The sequence below is a fragment of the Tachysurus vachellii genome, chromosome 16 (assembly GCF_030014155.1).
Source record: "Tachysurus vachellii isolate PV-2020 chromosome 16, HZAU_Pvac_v1, whole genome shotgun sequence".
Taxonomy (NCBI): Eukaryota; Metazoa; Chordata; class Actinopteri; order Siluriformes; family Bagridae; genus Tachysurus; species Tachysurus vachellii.
The window spans coordinates 16535958-16558021 of record NC_083475.1 but is presented as its reverse complement, the minus strand read 5'-3'; the positions used below and the strand labels follow the sequence as shown (position 1 = coordinate 16558021).

General features: G+C 38.0%; 1 protein-coding gene across 1 annotated transcript in view; it reads left to right on the top strand.

The window, feature by feature from the left end:
* Positions 1 to 21469, top strand: part of cped1 (cadherin-like and PC-esterase domain containing 1) — a 62688-nt gene extending 41219 nt beyond the window's left edge. Inside the window, exons 15-21 of the mRNA XM_060889813.1 lie at positions 10223 to 10319; positions 11285 to 11421; positions 13476 to 13696; positions 14595 to 14696; positions 16059 to 16146; positions 17476 to 17622; positions 19951 to 21469. Of these exons, the coding sequence (XP_060745796.1) occupies positions 10223 to 10319; positions 11285 to 11421; positions 13476 to 13696; positions 14595 to 14696; positions 16059 to 16146; positions 17476 to 17622; positions 19951 to 20169 (1011 nt within the window). The 3' untranslated portion in view covers positions 20170 to 21469. The remainder of the gene's footprint in view (positions 1 to 10222; positions 10320 to 11284; positions 11422 to 13475; positions 13697 to 14594; positions 14697 to 16058; positions 16147 to 17475; positions 17623 to 19950) is intronic.
* Positions 21470 to 22064: the final 595 nt, after the last annotated feature.

Sequence of the window (22064 nt, the reverse complement as noted above, 5' to 3'; positions counted from 1 at the left end):
GGGGACATAGTGTGTGTGTCTTTGTGTGCAGCTTTTGTGTGTGTGTGTGTGTGTGTGGTTCTAGTGTGTATTATAGTTTGTATATTTATTGTGAGTGTGTGTGGTTACTGTCTGTAGGAAATAGTGTGTGTGGCATTTGTGTGTGTATGGTTATTGGTGTGTCCGCCTGTCTGCGTGTGGCTTTTGTGAGTTTGTGTGTATATATGTGAGGTTATTGTTTGTGTGTGGTTATCATGTGTTTTGTTATAGTGTGTGTTATAGTTTTTATGGTTATTTTGTGTGTATGCATGTGTGTGGTTATTGTTTGTGTGTGGTTATCATGTGTTTTGTTATAGTATGTGTTATAGTTTGTATAGTTAGTGTGTGTGTGCGTGTGCATCAGTACAGTGATGGGGAGTAAAGTGCTCACTTCCTCACGTTACTAGGAGGATTTAAGTCCTCTCAGTGAAGTCCTCTCAGTGAAGCTTTGAAGTGCGGCAGCTGGGAATTCTTCTTCAGCCGGTGATGAAAAAGACGGCTGTGAGTCTCTCGTGGTGCTAACGCCACTGCTGATGCTCCCTCGGTAACAATCCCACACAAACATTCCTTCTCTTCTCCTCAGTTCAGAGAGCTAGCGCCAGAAAAGACGCATCCATAGTGTTGTCTTCACTGGCCTGATTAGCGTTAATGCTAAACAGTGAATTTGATGCAGTGTGTCATGTGTGTCGTGTGTGAACTGAAATGAGGGCGGAGTCATCCTAGAAGTGACCACACCCATTAGTGTTTCAGCACAGGATGAAGGTAAAGGATCACTCAGAAGAACTTTGTAATCATTTGCAAGGACAAGTGGAGACTAAGCATGTCAACAAAAATAAATAAATGTCCACGGCAGTATAACAGAGCTACCAGAGTTTCCTTAATTTTGTTAGTTTATAAATAAACACATGCAGGCTGGTCTCCGTTCAGTCAGGATCGTGTATTGCATTGTGAGGGGATTGTAAGCTGAGCAACATGATCTGAGGCTCAGTGTTTGAAGTCTATCAGATCTGATCTGTGCGTAAGCCGGGTCAATGTGTGGAAGAAAATGAGAGAGAGCGGAAAACATGAAAAAGATGTTTGCCACCCACAACAGATGTTTGTCTTCTATGAAGCCAGGACAAATTGCCTTTTAGTTGTTTCTTCACGCACAGCTAACATTCTTCGTATTATTCTTTTCGTTAGTTTGTAAATTCCAATCTTTAATAAACAGTTGAGTGAAAATGTTTGTGTACTCTTTTAGTATGTTTGGTTGCAAAATGTTGAAAAAACATTTTTTTATTAAATTTTTTTAATTTTTATTTTTTTAGGATTTTTTTTTCAAGAGGGGGGCATGGTGGCTTAGTGGTTAGCACGTTTGCCTCACACCTCCAGGGTTGGGGGTTCGATTCCCGCCTCCGCCTTGTGTGTGTGGAGTTTGCATGTTCTCCCCGTGCCTCGGGGGTTTCCTCCGGGTACTCCGGTTTCCTCCCCCGGTCCAAAGACATGCCTGGTAGGTTGATTGGCATCTCTGGAAAATTGTCCATAGTGTGTGATTGTGTGAGTGAATGAGAGTGTGTGTGTGCCCTGCGATGGGTTGGCACTCCGTCCAGGGTGTATCCTGCCTTCATGCCCGATGACGCCTGAGATAGGCACAGGTAGAGAATGAATGAATGAATGAATGATCTAATTCCTCAAAATGACTATTATTTATCATTTATTTTGTGCATATAGGCATTTATTATTCCTTATTTCCAAACACTTTGAATGAAAGCAGTGAATTTTATTAATTACAGACTTAGAAAATAGGAAGACCATGTTGTTGTTGGTGGTGTTAGTGGACGTGTTAGTAGGTGCTTTGCTATTGCTGTCATTGGTGGTGTTTTGGCTAGTGTTTTTGTTGCCATTGACGTTGTTGGTGGTGGTGCTGGTTTTGTGTTTGCGGTTGTTGGCTGTGTTGGTGCTGGTAATGTTGGTGGTATTGATGCTGGTGTTGGCGTTGGTGGTAGTATTGGTGCTGTTGATGTTGGTGTTGCTGGTGCTGGTGCTGGTGGTGTTGGCCTTGGCCTTGGTGTTAGTATTGGTGCTGTTGATGTTAGTGTTGCTAGTGCTGCTGCTGGTGCTGGTGGTGTTGGCCTTGGCCTTGGTGTTAGTATTGGTGCTGTTGATGTTGGTGTTGCTAGTGCTGCTGTTGGTGCTGGTGTTGTTGGCCTTGGCTTTGGTGGTAGTATTGGTGCTTTGATGTTGGAGTTGCTGGTGCTGCTGGTTGTGGTGGTGTTGGCCTTGGCCTTGGTGGTAGTATTGGTGCTGTTGATGTTGGAGTTGCTGGTGGTGGTGGTGTTGGCGTTGGTGTTGGTGATAGTATTGGTGCTGTTGCTGGTGCTGCTGCTGGTGGTGGTGTTGGCGTTGGTGTTTGTGGTAGTATTGGTGCTGTTGATGTTGGAGTTGCTGGTGGTGGTGTTGTTAGTGGTTGTGCTGGTGCTGCTGGTCTTGCTGCTGGTGCTGCTGTTGGTAATGCTGGTGGTAGAGGTTGTTGTTGATGGTGGTGGTGTTTGTGCTGGTGGTTGCTTTTGTTGGTGGTGATGTAGCTTTTTTTGCTAGTGTTGATCTTGTAGCTATTGTTGTTGTGGTGGTACTGGTTGTGTTTTATTGTTGTTGTCATCGGTTTTCTGGGCTAATTTACATTCCTTCCAGCCATCTGCATACTTTTCTTACAATTTCCTGGATCTGTGTGTCTGATAGGAGTCCAAGCTGGAGAACAAGCTGGGAAGCTTTACACATCTGGAATCAGTGCAGAGAGCTGGAACTGTAGAAAATGATAAAAGAGAAGTTCTTGTATTCAACTACACACATCCTAATGCTGCCACTCTGGTGGTTTTGTAAACTTTCCTGGAAGGGTGTGTATAAATTGAAACAGGTAATATTCTGGCTACTGGATGTCCAATTTCTCTATAGTAGAAATAGATGAGTTTCTAGAAACCTGATGTTTATTAGTTCCGTACCAGACCAAAGACAGAATATTTATTCCGTAGCAATTCTGTAGTCTTTTATTCAATCTCCAGTTCTGAATTAATCAGCCATCTTATATCTGATTCAACCAAAATATTTCTGAGTTTTTCATAATTCTTTCCCATATACATAAAATAATCTAGTGATATTTAGTCAAACATGAAATGATTTTTGTTCTGTCAGTTGTTTTTTCTCTCTGTCAATATTTCAAGTTATAGTAGAAATGTTAAATTTATGTTTTATTTTCTTGAAATATTTAGCACGTGAATGGATTTACATATCAATAATAATAACAAATTGTCCATTTTGAAAGCCAAACCATAATTTTAAATTCAACCTTTTACTGGACAAATAATTGAATATAATTAGTAATGGTTTTGCACAATGGGACCAGTAGAACATCAGTTTGTCTGTTGTTTGTGAATATATTAGTGAATATATGTGTGTCATAAATGATGCTAAATTCAGAGCACAAATTTTAGTACATCGAGTAACAAGGTCTATTTGTCCAAAACGTTTAGGAGACTTAAGTTTCAGCAGATGTTAGTGTCCAATTTTACACAAAAATAACAATTAATTATATAAAAAATGTGAGTTCCTCTTATATGATTAAGGAGTAAGTCATTGCATATTTTATGTTACAGCCACTTTATTTATACTTTATTTATGATGGTAGTGTATCCCAGTGTGTTAATATACCTAAAGTTTGTGACTTCCTGTTTCTAATATTTCTTTTATCCACATTGGTGTTTAAATCTCAAATCTGATTGGTCAGAAGGTGATGATTGAGGTTCTATAACAGCAGCTTTATTTGTCTTGCTGGCTGTAATTTAACATCTAAGTTTATATGAAAGTGCTCATTCTAATATATCATCCTTTTTATAGTAATATATCATCCATAAGAATTGTATGGATTCTCCACAGATACAGTACTAATCTAAGGCTAATATCCGACAAATTAACTAAATGTATTGCTGTTTAACAAAGACAATGTCAAATCTATCGATGTGTTCGGGTTTTCAGGTAAAAAGACGTTTAAATGTCAGCAGTTTTCCATTACGGAAAGTATTTTACAAAGAATTGTATACAGTTTCTTTGTAACAATAAATTTTTTTTACTTTATTTTTTTTTTTTGCTTACATCTGATTACAGGAGCTGACTTGTTTTGTGGACCTATTTAGATAAAATGTATTATTTGGCTTACTTTATTAAATAAAAATAATTTGGAGCTTGCTTTGATACAAGAAGAAAAAAAAAACTCTTTTGATATAGGACAGGAATCAACTTTGGGGATGTTTTATTTCGTTGTCTGCAACATATACTGTAATTTACAGTAATTCAAAATGATCATGCAATACTCTTAATTCTGTGTTTTCAAGATGAGGAATGGAAATGGAAACGTAAACACTTTCCTGCTCACAGATACTAGATATGAAGCCATATATTGTGCACATTTCAGATTGACTGCTGTTTCTCTGCTGAGTATAATAAAGACATCAGTGTTTATCTGGCACACGCATTGTCTAACACAACTCGACTGAGACATGATGACAAAATTAGCAGATCTCTGAAGTAATCAGGTCACAGAACATCTTGCGTTCTGCCAGGAAATGCATGGAGAACATACTGTAAGTGGAGTGATCTCAGACCTCATCAACACAGCTGTGGTTCAGCGAGGAAACAGGACTCTGTCATTAGTTCTCGGTTCTGTCATCAACTTAGAACTAATGATTTTGAGGGGAAAAAAAACTTGAATGATGTCATCTAATCTCTCTCATCTAAAGACCTGCAGGTGGTTACAGATTGGTTGTGTTGTAAGTTTAAGTCCTCTGAAGTGTGCTTTCTGGGCTCAGCAGCTTAGCTTCGGTGTGGATCGACTCTTTCCTGTATGTCCCTGAAACTGCGTAAAAATCTCACAAAGCATTCCAGAAAGACAAACCTTTGCTTTTATGTCCATCTACCATGGAGAGTCTACTAGAGTGTACTAGTGTGTGTGACTTTATAACACAACCTATAATATCAGATATGTGATATAAAATCACAATCTGTTTGATCAACCAGTGGCACTATAATCAGAGCTGCTATATACTATACTGTAGCTACTATAATAAGTCTTCAATATTAACCCCCCAGGAGACCTAGTTTCCATCTTACAGCTATCTCTCCAACCACTCATCCATTTATCCAGTCACTCAGCTACCCATCTGTAAATCTATCCCTCCATCCTTTTGTGTTTATTATCCAACTCAGTCTGCAGCTCAACTTGAATTTTTTTTTTTCATCCATCCATCCATCCATCCATCCATCCATCCATCCATCCATCCATCCATACATCTGCCACTTCTAAATTATTGCTCAAATCAGTCTGCAGCTTGACTTCTCTTTCTTTATTTCTCATCCATCCATCCATCCATCCATCCATTCATCCATCCATCCATTTATCCTATGTTTCATATATCCTATATCCACAGTTTCAGTACTTGCTATCTGCCTGTCTGTTCGTCTGCATATCCATCCATTTCCATTTATTATGCAAATTAATCTGCAGCTTGAAGTTTGTCTTACTTTATTTCTCATCCTTCCTTCCTTCCTTCCTTCCTTCCTTCCTTCCTTCCTTCCTTCCTTCAATCCAACCATCCATCCATCCATCCATCTGCCACTTCTAAATATTTACTTAAATCAGTCTGCTGCTTGACTTGTCGTTCTTTATTTCTCATCCATCCATCCATCCATCCATCCATCACATACAAGTTTCTTGCTATCTGTCCGTCCGTCCGTCCGTCCGTTCATCTGCACATTCATCCATCCATCCATCCATCCATCCATCCACATATCTACCTCTATATTATTATACAAGTCAGCCTGCAGTTTGTCTTTTCTTCTGATTTTCTTTCACCTTTGTCTTACACACATTTCCTGTGCTAATGGTCTGTGTAATAAACATGCAATGTAAGTCACATTCCACCTTTTTTGCTGTGTTCCTGTAGTCATCCCTCATTCCTTCATCACTTTCCTCTGGATGCTGCAGTTATTCTGTAATTATGGATGTGTCAGTGAATGTGTGTAGGATGTGCCAGGTCTGCATTGTTTTCCTCTTACTTCCATATGTCTCCTTAGAGTTGAACTGTCAGTGATTTCTCTCAGCCTTCTTGAAGTAGGAGCAGCTCTGAAGAGAACACCTCTAACAACACATGACCTTAACAACACTCCCATCTCAGTGGTATGAGGATGTCTGATTGTATCCATGTGTGCTTTTATATACATGAAGAAATCAAAAAAGAGCTGAGTAAGATCGTTAATAGTGAAGAGTCTTAAAGATAGACAGCATATTGATATAATCTGGTTCTGTCAGTATTTTCCTTAACCTGTAATTCCTCTCTTGTGTCTCTTTGAGTTTAACTCATTTCTGACAGCGTGCCTCTTACTCGGGTTCCTCAATCTCAGTGGGTATTAACTAGGAATGAACTGCTAAGACCTTTTGGGTCCATGTACATTTTCCAAACATGAATTCACACACATTAGCCCTATTCGGACGGGATTAGTTTTACGTGGGGACGTGAGGGTAAAGTAATTATTACCAGAGCTTCTCGGTGATTTTAGTCCCGTCCGAATGTGCCATCTCGGTAATCATTACGGACAATGTCAGTAAAGATTGCGGCGACTTTTACCTTCTGTAAAAAGGTCCGGAAAAATTACCGCAGGTAATACTAATCCCGTCCGAATAGACCCGCTGTAAATATGTACAGTAAAATTCCGTCATTTCCTGTTTAAAAGTAGTTTTTGGCGCGTTTTGCAAGCATGGAGGCGCCATGTTGTCTGTTTGCGCACGTGATAACAGGAAGCAACGTCATACGCACATGACGACAAGGAGGTTACTGTGGTGCGTAAAGCGAGTTACCCCTCCCACTTCTGCTAGTTTTACTGAGATGTCTTGTCCCGTGCGAATTGGCTAATTAATATTACAGACGTCCTGAGGTAAAATTGCATTACTCCACGTCCCCACGTAAAACTAATCCCGTCCGAATAGGGCTATTGATATATAAAATATGTTCAAAATCACACTGGATGTGACCTTAACCACTCTCCGGAAAACTGAAAATTTCAATCAATAATTTTATGTGGTTATGTACATACTGTACAAGTTCTTATTATAGAATCGGTAATATATCGTTCATATTAATGAACAAACATTATTACAAACCTGCAATTTGAATTGCAACTGGTCCTATTGTTATTATTAATTATAATTAACTAACACTTAGAGCTTCATGGGGAAAAATCCTAATCTCTTTATTAAGAGAAACAGCCATTTAGAGAATGAGCAAAAACTGCTATTGGGAATAATCATCACTCAAAGTAACTTAAATTGTCTTTAAAGATTTTTCAAAATTATTTTTCTCTCAAGAAAAAAATGGGAAAAACTGTTCACGCCAAGTATATTTTTATTGGAAAGGCTTCACTAATTATTAATAATGAGGTGCAAATATTTTTGAAATTAGTGTTTTGATGGGGAAGAAATGACTTCTGAAGAAAACATTTCTTGTTTGAAAATACAGTGTGGAAATAATACAAGTGTCCCAAAGTTTTATGCTCACAGTATAGTAACTTGAGTATAATTTGATTAGTTTGAATCCATGGTTGATAAATCCTATGCTTGTGGGTTTTTCCTTTTGTGCTTAACAATTCTTTAATTTTAAGACCTTCTACAACTACACTCTTGTATTCCTTCTTCTACAGACACATTATAACCATTTCACCCTTGATGCTCTTGATCCACACAGAGCATTCTCAAATGTAGATAGCTTCCATGGGCTCGACCAAACAAAACAAGACTAATCCAATCACTCTAAAATTAAATCGGCTTTGTCTCTCTCTCTCTCTCTCTCTCTCTCTCTCTCTCTCTCTCTGTCTAAAAAGAGACCTGACATGTTTTAAATCGTTGCCATTTTCTCCAGCTGCTCTCTTTCAGAAGGCAAAGTGCCTGACTTCTGTAGGGTCTGGATTAACTTTAATCCTAGATTCCATAGACTGTTCTATCAGATCACAGGCTCGAGATTCTATCTAATCCTATTTGCAAAAGGATTACATGGGATACACTTTGTGAGGCCACTTCATTCTGTGACCACAAATGGACCAAAATGGCAGCAGTGCACCTGCTCCAATCAGCTAGGGTGATTTCCTCTACGCTTACAGTATCTTTGTTTGGGATGTTGGAGGCCACTTGCTCACTGTACTGTAGGTTTCGTGTGATTGTTCCTCAGTGTCTTCTGCAGTCAGCTCTTTGGTGTCCCACAACGTTCCTTTACCACTAGTGCTACACATGTTGTGGAAACTGATGATTCCATCAGCAGGTAAAACACGTTTGCAGGTTACTTTTCTTCCTGTTCACGTTCAGCCCCGAAAAATCAGCTGCAAGCATTTAGTGGGTCCAAGCACCAAAAGTGTAGTAGTGTCTCTTCCATGAGCCCATATTGGCATGTAGATGTTATTATACTACATAACTGTGCCTGTACATGAACTTTAAGCCACACTGTGCAAGTGTGACATGTTAAATCTCCATGGCAACACTACTTGAATGGTCAAAAAGAGTCCTTGACAGTTTCGCATCATGAACATCATGCTGAGAAAATGTGGTATGTAATTGACCTCAAAAATAAATATGACTGTTTCTGCGGCAATGTTCATGTAACATGTCTTAGCTACTGTATAAAAATACTAAATATATAAAATGACCTCTGTCTAATTATTATTTCTATGAGTATTATCCCAATGAGATGGCATCAATGGTGGCTAGTAAATTATTTCCTTACATACAAAATACTTGATATTTCTTGATTTTTTGTCTTAATTTCTTTCATCCCGAAGTTTTCACTGACCAAAGGTTTGTCCTTCATACAAGCTCATTATAGGCCAGGTGGACTTTTCTCTGAGAGCTCTCTTGAAGCATGGCCTCTGTGGGATAACAGTTGGCTGGAGGGCTGTTGAGTGTTGAGTGTTTTATTCAGGCTGTTTGTGAAGTAGGTGCAACTGTGGCAACTGATCTAATAGAGGATATGGGAGGGTAATCTGATGGCTCTATCGGTGTGACTTAGACTCATGCTTTGATCACAGGAGATTACGGTACTGTTCAGACATGAGTGACTACCACACACACACACACACACACACACACACACACACACACACACACACACACACACACACACACACACACACACATGCACAAAGGAAATCTTTTTACTGTAGCTTTCCGCTAATATTTTATTATGTTTGTTGTATTATTTGATATTTTATGAGAATGTGTAATAAATAATAAGTATATATAATATTTTTTTTAAAACTGGAATATTTCAGTTGGTGCAGAATTTATTAACTTTTAATAGAAGGTTGTGTTGTGTTACATTTCTTCTTTATTTCTGAACCACATTTTGATGGTTTCCTGGGCTCAGGTATTTTCTCGGTCTAATGCACCTTATTGGTCTTTAGTCTGTTTTCAGCCCAGTTGAATGAACCTGACCTCCTTTTCTCGCAGAGTGAATGCAGAGATGACACATGGAGAGAAGAAGAAAGAAAAATGATCCATCTCTAAATGTCCTGTAATTACAAACGTTTTTCTTTAGCGTGAGGGTGCGAGGTTTCTGAGCGAGTGCGCAGAAGAAAAGTGCCGAACAGTTTCTGCCGCCCGAGCACACTGATTTATGTGGCTCTGCGCTGAATCAAAAAGTCCGCCTGTGTTTGCGCGGATACACTGACCGCAGGTATGAACAAGAAAATCCCTGTTAAGTTGTCTTGTGGCACTTTGTTGAGAGCAGCGGCGGCTCAATGGGGAATGTAACGTAGCCGTGTGAAGCCTCTGTGGAAAGCGCAGTGGGTGAAGGCAGGGTAGCTAGTGGGAGTAAGAGTGAGATCGCTTCTCAATAGGAGAACCAGACCTGATGGCTCCCATTGGGACCTGAGGAGGTCATGACGGTCTCCTCGATATCCTTCAGTTAGTTTGATCTCTGACCCCAGACGGCTAGCAAGGCTGTAGCGGGGCAGGCGGTGGTGTTAACCTGCTTTGATTTAGTACAGACCAAGAAAGAAGGGCAGAGAAGCCTAGAGTGGAAAAAAATACTTTTTACTAACACCGCTGTGTGTGTATTATTTTCAGTGCTTGAATGTTTAGTTCACTACATTTCACTTTCTCACAGTGTGTCTTTCTGTCTCACATACCTAACAGGACTGTGGCCTGCTGGTCAGTCCTGATCAACCCTGTGGCTTGGAACCCGTTTCCGAGCTCAAACCGTCTCAGCCTTGCTCTTCAGGAGATGAACCAGGTGAGTTGATACATCTTTCTGTGACACAGTACAACGTAGAACATGACTCCTTTTGGTAATCACTGATCTACAGCCATGCACACATCTGTGACACCAATGTGGATAAAACAGGTGGTTTAATTGCTTTCTTAGAGATATGATCTTGACAGATTTCCTCCCTTCAAAATGATGTATGATTCTGACCCTGGGGAACTTTTGTGGAAAATAATTTCTTGCTACGTTTATAGACTTGAACGTAAAGTACGGACAGTGTCCACAAGTGTAATCGGTCTAATATAAAACCATTAATTATATCAACCCATATGAATTATTGAACTGAATAATACCTAATCCCATACAGCATCACCTTTTTGTGATCCAAAAAAAGCGGCCATTACCACGTCAAAGTTAATTAATTGTCTATAACAGCAGTTCCTCTTATTTTTTATTCTTCTTATACCACTGCAGCTTGCCAAGACGACATTCCACATTGTACCTGTTATCTATTTATAATCACATGTAATGTTGTGGAATAACATGCAGCTTGCAGCTTGTTACTGAGAAACAAATGCCACTTTTTTTTCTTATTGTGGAAAACTACAGCTTTACTTCTGGAGTAAAGAGTCTGGAAGTGGAGACTCATTCCTGGAGACTCATTCCAAAACTTCATCATGTCCCTGTACATTAGTTGATGATTTTAATTACCGTTTTCAAATACTGTTAATCAATGCCTTATAACCAATCAGATTCAAGCTCTGTTGGATAAGATAAAAAAAAAAACTAATTATAAAAAACTTTACAATCACTTTTCTCTTCCAAATGAACCCTATATCCTAGATTTGCACATTAAGGCATAGTAATATAATCCATCTCAGAGATTGCTTACATACCAGACCTTTAGTCATGTCCAGCTGCTTAAATGACCGATCCGTCTTTTAATTATTTGTTATTAATCAGATTGTAATAATTGACCTGGTTGTGTACAGGGCACTGGGTGGTGCCATGCCTAAGCTGTTCAGACAACAGGACGTGTGATTGGCGGGAGGTTGCCTGGCAACCAGACAGCTGTTACCACCCTGTACTGGAGCAGCCACAGCTGCAACGATGCATGATGGACAAGAAGGTACGATGATAAGCAATAGCAAAGAATGGATTCATTCTCTTGACTTAAATCAGTAACGCTTAAATATATATATATATATATATATATACACACAGCTCTTATGTCACAGGTAAATACTTGAATATAAGGAAAAATTTTAAGCACATAACAGAAATGAAATGAAAGCACTAATGAGGTGCCAATGAATGCTGTATTCATGCTTAGATAGAATTAGAAGTGTTACCAAGTTTAGGATATTATATTTGTGCCCTGCCTTATTCAGTTTTCCAATTACAGCTTATAGATGGCAAAATTACAATGTCCTGTGTTATCCTGAACATCCCCGGAGGCCAGATTGAAGCAATGCAGTGAATGATTTAGAAGGAGGGTCAAAAGAGGAATTGAGAAGTCTTTCTTTCTCTCTCTCTCCTCTCTCCCTCTTTTCTTAACTACTCCACACCGCACATAATCTGGATAAAGATGGAGAAAACAATCTCTCTCCACATCCATCTTTTATAAGAGCTTTCGTAAATGATTACAAAAAAGCAGTGCAGGTTCTGACCTCCAAGCCAAAGCCCGTATCCTGGTTCTCTACATGATGTACTGCTGCACGTTACAAGCTCTCGGCTCCTCAGCAGGAATTTTCCTCTTGCACTTTCTGATTTAAGAGCCACAAGATCAGCTGTGACACACGTTCTCGGTTAAAGAGCTCTCAGGGTATTGGACATGGATAGTTCGCAGAATGTTAATAGCTGACTGGGGCAAACTCAGGAGTTCTTTAAAAAGCAGCCTGGGGTGGAAATGATCAATAAGAGTGTGGGGTTTCTGGATAAATAAGAGATTTAAAATATTTAAGAAAATAAAAATATATTTTATGATTTTTTTTTTTCCTCAAGCAGTGGACGTATTATTTTACAAATACAGTATTTAAAATAAAAGAATGAATTATTAAATTATTTATTAATAATAAAATTATTAATCATTATTGTTTCTACTTTATATTTGCACATTTTTTATTTTATTTATTAATTTTTTTCTTTGCTGCTTTAACAGAAATTTCTCCACTTTGGGATGAATAAATCTTATCTTATTTTATCTTACTTTATTAGTATTTAAAAATATTCTTTCTTTCTTTCTTTCTTATTTATTTATTTAGATCCGGTCTTGGTGTATATGTCACTTGGTCTGTTTAAATTGGAAAAAATTATTTTAAAAAAAAAAGACTAAAATATTTCATGGCTTGGAGCTTTAACAAAATTTTTCTTAGTAACGAGCAACAGTTGTTTGAGACAGCTGATTCATTAGGTGATGAATCTGAGCATTGTTCTGTGTGTTTGTAATGTGTGTTTTATTACCATGGCCATGGATACACAACTTAGTAAAAATTTAAGCTGGTCTTCATCATGCGCACGCATATATTTTGTGATTAATGCCGGCATTCGTCATTCCAACTTGTCCACCACTGACATGTGAACCGCCGCTGAGAGTCTGTGATCTCCAGCAGCTTGTGGAAAACCTTTACAATGCCACACTTGTTTACTCGCTCCTTCAGATTCTTTTTCCTCTCGTTCATCCCTCATTTCCTTTATCCATGGCAGCAGGCTGAGAGAGGCTGGATGGGGGAAGGACAGCTTTGGGTAAGGGGGTTTGGAATGGAAGAAGTGTGTGTCGGCTTGAATTTCTCAGTTTGATCTGGACTGTTTGTCTCTGCTGTCATGGTGATAGTGTGTGTGTATGTGTGTGTGTGTGTGTGTGTGTGTGTGTGTGTGTGTGTGTTTTGACTTTGGTCTGGCACACACTGTTCCTGCCAAGCTGTCTTGAGTGTAACTGTGTGTACATCCATTACACCATCATGATGCATGTCTGTCTCACAAGTCAATTCCACATATTTGTTACAATTTTTCAGATATATTTTTTTTACACTGCATTTGCTTTAAGGTGGCATTAACAATTAATACTGTGTAAATCCTTCAGAACAGGAAGTTCAACAACACTTCTGGATGAGATGGTCAGCTGTCCACATACTTCTGAACAGTATCCTGTTGTGTGACTGTGTGATTCCTGTTCTCCCTCAGGTCCTGTTCATCGGGGATTCTACTAACCGGGGGATGATGTACTACCTGATGGAACGAGTAAACACTACACTGGAGGATTGGGACAAGGCTCATGACACTATTATCTACCACAATCTGAACCAGGGCAGAACACTCATCAGCTACTCCTACTACCCCCAGTTCTGGCTACAGAAGAACCAGAGACCCACCTTCCAACAAGCGCTGGAACAGCTTATAGATAGGTGTGTGTGTGTGTGTGTGTGTGTGTGTGTGTGTGTGTGTGTGTGTGTGTGTGTGTGTGTGCGCGTGTGTACGTTTTTGCATGTTTGTGTGTGTGTGTGAGTGCGTTTGTGTGTGTGTGTGTGTGTGTGTGCGTGTGTACGTTTTTGCATGTTTGTGTGTGCATGTGTGTGTGTGTGTGCGTTTGTGCATGTTTGTTTGTGTGTGTGTGTGTGTGTGCGCGCGTGCGCATGTGAATTTTTCCAAAAAAATAGTATTAAAAATATTCCAGAGTAATAATGATGGCTTCATATTATTCCTTATAGATAAGATGATCTAATTTATTTGACTTAAGTTACTGTACTTACCTCATGCATGTACTTCCTGTTCATGTAGCTCATGCAGAACTCAGTTATACACATTTTACACCTATATTTACAGTTATACACATATTTCTTTCTTTCTTTCTTTCTTTCTTTTAATAATAATTAAAAAAAAAAAAAAGACATAAAACACTCAGCACTCAAAGTGGAGGTTTGCCACAAAAATCTGCCACCAAATTTCTTTCTAACTCTCTACATAAAAAATCCTGCACTAATAACTGAATTAATACTTCAATCTGAACTAATGATGAGTTAAAGCATGTACTATTCAGTAGAGCTAACCCTAACTACAACAGGCTTAACCAGAAGGCTTAACTATTACTGCCATGTTGAAAACACAGTATAAAAGGGACAGGATGATCACTGACTAACAGAAAACGTGTTTCTATGAGAATTAGGTACACTTGAATAGGAAGTTATCATCATAGTGTCCAATTTGAACAAAATGTTGACACGTGGTCTTTGTTCTGGCTCCAGCTGATGATTAACTCTCACGGATGTAGCTTTGAACTTTAACCTTTGGCATTGTTGTGATCAGATCACGACCTCTGGAAAACTCCCCTCAGACAGTGCTGGTTGCTGGAGGGGTCCAGTGGCTCAGTCTGGAGCATCTGAGGACCATGCAGCAGGTCCTTGAGAGGTAACACACACACACCTGTTTGCTTCACCCAGGACATGTGTTCTGTTAAAGTCAATACTTCGAGTAATTTTGTGATTGTTGCAGCCAAAAATATTTGATTTTTACTGCAGTTTTTTTTTCTCCAAAATTCACAAAACAAGATTATTTTCATGTACATTTACATTTACAGCATTTCACAGACTCCCTTATCCAGAGCGATGAAAAAAAGTGCTTTGAAGTCTCTGTAAATGAATCCATTACTGGTTCAGTAGGTTACAGACTTATGATACCATCAACCTAAAGGTTTTTTTTAAACATATACACATAAAACAAACAGGAAAAATAAGAGCTAGTTTTAATGTTTTTCACAAAGAGGTAGGTTTTCACCCGTTGTATAAAGATAGCCAGTGACTCAGCTGTTTGGACATCTGGAGGAAGTTCATTTCACCATCTCGGTGCCAGAACAGAAAAGAGTCTAGATGTATACTGTATTTACCTCTTACCCTTAGTGATGGTGGGACTAAGAGAACAGCGCTGGTAGATTTTTGAAGAAAACAATTGGTGAATTGGCGAAATTGCAGACAAGCTCCTACCAGTGCAGACGCACATTCTAACAGCGGTACTTTTTTTTTGACACGCGTGAATCGAGGAGCGTTTTGTCTGAATGTGTCTTGTGATAATGTCACATGATGCGTCTCAACCGTATCTGCAGAAAATCTGTGTAAATTATGAAAAATATTACTTTCATTTCTGCCATCCCAAAATTCCCAAATCCTGGAGGGACTGTAACATTATGCATTAGTTGTTATTTTTTAGTTTTAATACACAAAACAGGCTTAGTGGTTAGCACGTTTGCCTCACACCTCCAGGGTCAGGGTTCGATTCCCGCCTCCGCCTTGTGTGTGTGGAGTTTGCATGTTCTCCCCGTGCCTTGGGGGTTTCCTCCGGGTACTCCGGTTTCCTTCCCCGGTCCAAAGACATGCATGGTAGGTTGATTGGCATCTCTGGAAAATTGTCCGTAGTGTGTGATTGCGTGAGTGAATGAGAGTGTGTGTGTGCCCTGCGATGGGTTGGCACTCTGTCCAGGGTGTATCCTGCCTTGATGCCCAATGACGCCTGAGATAGGCACAGGCTCCCCGTGACCCGAGGTAGTTCGGATAAGCGGTAGAAGATGAGTGAGTGAGTGAGAATACACAAAACAGAATGAGTATCTAATCTAGTATCTAATACAGCTTGTGGAAAAGAGACAGAATGACGTATAGCACATATTAATAATACTTCAGTGACTGCTTCTTAAAGCGGATCTATAAATCTGAATATCCTCTTAATATATTATGGCTGTGTTCGTTTCGCTTAATGCAACTGGTTTGATTTATTTTTCAGAGAGAAGTTGCAGAACATCGTGGTGGTGGTGAAGTCTTTAGGAATGGGCTTTCACCTGCCGGTGGACGGCATTCGCTCTCTCTCTCTAGTGAGTGCTGAATAAAGCTACAAATTTAAATGCACTGTAGTAAATACACCGTAATATTGCCTTGAGAATGAAAAGAATAATCATGGTCATAATGATATCAAACTTTTATGTAGATCAAATATTTTTTCATTGGGAAGTTGGGTTCAATAACATAGGAAGAGCAAGTTCTCTTATATTATTCATATTTTGCTCTTCTTTGCTCTATTCAGTACATTTACAGAATTTTGTCCAGAGCGACTTACGTTTTGTTTTATTTTTTATACAAATGAGCAATTTAGGGTTAAGGGCCTTGTTCAAGGGGCCCAGCAGTAGCAGCTTTGTGGACCTGGGATTCACACTCACGCTTTCCTATTGGTAGTTCAACCACTAAGCTACCACGATCTCACATTCAGTACTTAGCAATGTAAAGGTTCTGAACTCTCCTTTGGTTACAGAGTTCAGTCTGGAACCTACTGTAGATGTCTTCACCGTGTCAAGAGGAGCTGAAGAAATTTCAGCTGCAAGCTTTTTTTTAGTCGAGGAGTCTATTTATAAATTAAGTATATTAGAAATAAGCAAATCTTCACTAGCTTGTTAATAATAATATGATAACACACTTAGCTAGAATCTTTCAGAACCCCAAAGGAACTAGTAAGTGCATTAAGTAGAACCCTAGCAGAATACTTATTTTTAATATAATGGTTTATAAACCCAAGCGCCATTAACCCACGATGACCCTCAGAATAACACAGAGCATTCTTTTCTTTCTATTATTATAGCATACAACACTTAAGAAGCAAGTACACAGGGTTCTTACAGGGTTCTGTGGATGGATAGAGGTTCATAGCTTTCCATATGCGTTCTGCTTTGAACTATCCTTCATACACTCTTAAAAAAATATAATCGTAACCGGTTCTTTGTGAGGAGGCATGGTTCTGTGATTTATATTTCAGAAAAGGTCCTTTGTGGTGGAAAAAAGGTCTTTGGGGGACTAATAGAAAAAGGGAACTAAGGAAAATAACTATTTACTGAAAGATTCTTTGGTTCATTCTTGCATCTTTATTTCTGAAGGTTTACTTTGTCCATCTAAATTGAATTTACAGGAAATTCAAATATGGTATAAAATTTGTTTGATACTATATTTGAACGTAATGACCGTTATAAGAGTTTAAAGAATTAATATTTCTTCTAATACTAATATATGAGCTTGGGGGTAAAAAAAAGTTTAAACTGACAAAGGATTAAATTGATCCTTTTTACGCTGTTGTTGCACTTTTAGCACTTTTTTAAGAGGAATATTAGCTGTATTTGGAGTACAGTTAATCCTTACGTTCTATCTGCATCTTCCAGAAAGGAGTGCAGGACCTCTACATCAGGAACAAGAACATTCTTGAAAGTGCAAAGCGTCTCAGGTACGAAGTGATCGACACGTTCAGCGTCACCATGGGCCGCTATAAGGAGTTTCTTCAGGGCCGCTGTGCCTGCCATTTCCACGAGGTAAACCTGCAATCATCCACTCTCAGGTCTGCCTTGACCTGAATTCAGAAATTGCTGTATTTTCTAAGGAGTGTGTGGACGTTCCATGACAAATAGAGCTTTGGTGTTTTGGAGCTCAGCAAATGCTCCACAGCAAAATGGCATATCAAAATGTCTCACACGTACCGTGTAAGTTAGAAGATAACAGTTAAACAAACTAAGCACTTATTCTGAGTAATATGACTTTAATATTGTATTGCAGGCATTATCGAGTTCATCGTACCCTTCTAGCAGTGTGTAAAGTACAAGGAGCCAAAATACACAGTGGTGAATTGTGTGCTAATGTCGTGGATTTGTTTCTGTAATTAAAGAGTTATGGGTTACATTTACCACCCAGAAAGCACAAGCTGACTCACCGAATTTTCCTGGGACATGAGATTAGGCACTAGTCCAGTCCTAACTGTGTGTGTGTGTGTGTGTGTGTGTGTGTCTGTGTGTGTCTGTGTGTGTGTGTGTGTGTGTGTGTGTGTGTGTGTGTGTGTGTGTGTGTGTGTGTGTGTGTGTGTGTGTGAGACTGTGTGTGTGTGGCTGTGTGTATGTGTGTGTGTCTGCCTGTATGTCTGTGTTTGAGTATGTGTGGCTGTGTGTCTAAGTGTGTGTGTGTCTGTGATTGAGTGTGTATGTCTGTGTTTGAGTGTGTGTGTGTGTGTGTGTGAGATGAGAGAGAGAGTCACTGTTCTTCCAATTACCAATTGCTTCCCTTCTTGTAAATCCTTCAAAAAACGCAGCCCAATAAATCTAGCTTTAAAGAGCACTCACGCTGCTTTTTACTCTGCTATAAACTGTCCGTCAGACCGTTTCATGAGATATTAGCAATTAGCTAGGACTTTATTAGCTTGTAAAGAACAGGTTGGCTGCAGATGAGGAAGAAAATGTGTGTGAAATGGTGGATTTTGCTTCCATCTGGGTGTAAAAATGGTCCACTAATACAGCAGAACGCAACATCAGAACAAACTACTCACCACTCAGTGTCGCATAACCAGCAGACATTATCACATGGCTTGTGTTGCTCCATCTTAAATAAAATCATGAAGCTCTGGACATTTCACTTGGAATCAATAATGAACCAGAACAAAATATCAAATATATATATGAAATATCAAATATAATTCCTACAACTAACACAGCTGCCTGATTTATTTATTTATTTATTTATTTTTACTGTTGTTTGCTTTTTCATTGCAACCAATCAGGCAGATATTTACCAGGTTATATGGTGTTACTTGTGTTTATTGACTGTAAATATTTAACCAAGCCAATCAGTTTGCACTCCACAGTGTCCTAAAATGAGGCATCTTCCACGTCAGCTGTCACAGACTCACGACAGAGGAAATTTCCAGCTGGGAATGAAACAAGGAGAAATCAGCACAATTGTTTTATTCCCTGCTGGAAAAATTCAAGATATACACTAGTTCAATGCATCAGATACGAAACCAAATAAAAAAGACTGTGATTTTTATAACTAAACTCTAACCATAAGGAAAATAATAACAAAAAAATGGTACCAAATATCAGTAAAATTAATCGTGAAAAAAAATATAGCAAGAATAAACATTCTCCAGTATCTTGCTCGATATAACAGAGCAGTTAAATTCTCAATTCTGATTGGTCAGAAGGTGTTGCTTGTTGTAATTTCCACTAATCTCAGGTTTGATCGAAGCTCAAGCTGCTTTATATTAATGCACTTATTATTATTTCCATATTATTAACATCCAATACGATTTATTTATTTATTTATTTATTTATTTATTTTTGTATTGACTTATATGGGCTTGTATGGATTTGATCTGTATGTAAATGAACATCCACATAAAAAAAAAAAATACAAATATGTACTTGTAATTGTGAAACTTTCTGACAGGATATATTTAATTTGTATTTTTGGTCTCAGGTATCATTTGTGTGTTTTGTATCAGTTTATCATTTTTAATGTGAAATTAAATAGAAAATATGAGAGAGCCAAATGGGGTTTATAGCTTTTTTAATATAAGTGATAACAAGAAGTTACTTGTTTTTTTTTTTTTTTTAGAAATGTGGCACAAAGTATGTTGTTCAACAATATTACAATTTTATCTATTCATTTATTTATTTTTTGGAGGTTTGGATTAAAACCCCACTGGGTACAACTGAAAAGTCAAGCGGGTGAATAGCTATAAAAACTCAATAATATAGTATTTTGATTGCTGTGGTAAGCATGAAAGTATGATTACTTGTCTTAGAGAACTAAAGATAATGTCATAGATTAGATCTCATTAACACCAGTTTATTGTTGTCACTGTGTCCCTTCAGGTTGGCAAGCCGTCGCTTCCCACAGTTCCTGTCTACAAAAGGCTGCAGATAGTGAGCCGTGCTAGAGAGCGTGTGAGTGTGACTAGCACGAGGCCTGAGCTGTCGTCACGACACAGTTCATCCTACCACGTGAAGGGAGCAGTGAACCAAGTGTACTCTGAGATCCTGCTCAGCCGAGTGTGCATGCCTTATCTCCACAACGGGACCAGTAGCCACTAACAGAGACTTACTGAGCTGTTAGCTGGTGTGAATAAAGTGTGTGTGTTTTTGGGAGTGTGTTTTCTGTCCTGCCCTAAGATGTATATAATCGGATGAAATGAAGCCTTTATCTTCAGTGGCTTTAGAGCACAACAGTAAAATTGAGTGATGTGAGGGTTTGTTTGTGTGTGTGTATGCGTGTGTGTGCTTGAGAGAGAGCACAAGCCTACATGCATGAGTGTGTGTGTGTGTATGTGTGCTTTTGGGTTTTCCAAAATGACTTCAGCAGCTGCACCTAGTTCTAAAATGTGACACTGGACAAATCTGACTTTGACACCTTTCCACAATGTCCCCAAAATTCCCAGGATGTTTCTGGAAAGGTTTCATGGTTTTCCAGAAGTGCCTTTAATGTCACACGGCATCGGATGGTCATTTTTATGGAAGCTCGGGTGAAGTTTTGCTGTTAATCCCCAGCCTCAAACCTTCCAATCCCTCACAAGTGCTGAGCTCTCTTTATGCCAAAGGTCTTATGAAGATTACATATACCTCACATTTCTATAGCCCATATATTTTTCTACAGATGTTTTTTATTTCCATGCCTTTAATGGCCAATGTAATATAATCAGTGTAAAATTTTTGCAAATGCTGTTTTAATATATGTATATATATATATAGGAAAAAGCTGTATTGTTTCAGGTTACTGATGAATATTTTTACTTTGCCCTGGAATGCTGGCATGCCTACCTTAATTTCCTCACATTTAAATTTACACATTGAGGAACATTAACTTTACTGGTCTCTAGAGCGATCTCAATCAGATTATAGTGATTTATAATGCCGTAAATTATTACTATCAAGTAATACCCATCTAGTTGCTATTCTAGGCCATGAAAGTTATTTCTAAACGCAGTAAAAAACATTAAAAGCCTGATGCTTTGATGTGTCTGATGTTTAGTCAATGCCACACAGCCAGTGCTCTTTTGGTGCACTTATATCACACTGTATAATGCTATAGGCTTCAGGTTGTGACTATTTATGTTTCAAAAAACTCCATATATGTGCACAATTCAAATATAATTAAGATTCTATTCAAATTCAAATAATTAGAAGCAAGAACACAATTTTATACATTCAATTTAAGTTATTTATGTTTATTTTTTTTTATCAGGATTATGAAAATGTTTGTTGCAGTATTTGGACTCCACACAGTGTTTCTGTTCCCTGTTCCCCTTTGTTATATCCCTTTTTTAAATTATTAACTTTTTTTTTTGCTCTTTTGTTTGTTTTGCTTTACAGTCGAAAGGTTATGTGGTTTGTAAATCCTGCTATTATAATATATTATAATATATATATATTATATGTATCAATGTTGTTTAATAATTAAATCAGATCTGCTTTGAAACCTAAATGCAAGGTGTGGTTGTGATTTTTCGTAGTCTTTGTTCATTCAGCTGAAGTATTTATTTATTCATTTAGCTATTTATTTAGTTATTTATTTATATAGGAACAAAATTACATTAAACACCAAGGATGATCAGTGTATAGACATTACTTTACCAGTAAAGGCTACGTGGATCATTTATTAACTTTTATTCTTCTACTCCATTACAACATTGTTTTAAATTAGTATTTCAGAATATAAAGTAAATATAAATAATAATAATAATAATAATTATTATTATTATTATTATTGTTATTATTATTAGTAGCATTATTAATATAAATAATAATTATAATAATAATAATTATGATTATTATTATTATTATTATTATTATTATTATTATTATTGTTGTTGTTGTTGTTGTTGTTTTTATTGATTTATTTATTTATTTATTTATTTATTTATTCTGCAGCATGGTTGCCAGACTTTGGTCAGGTCGTCGTTGTAAATGAGAACTGGTTCTCAACTGACTCA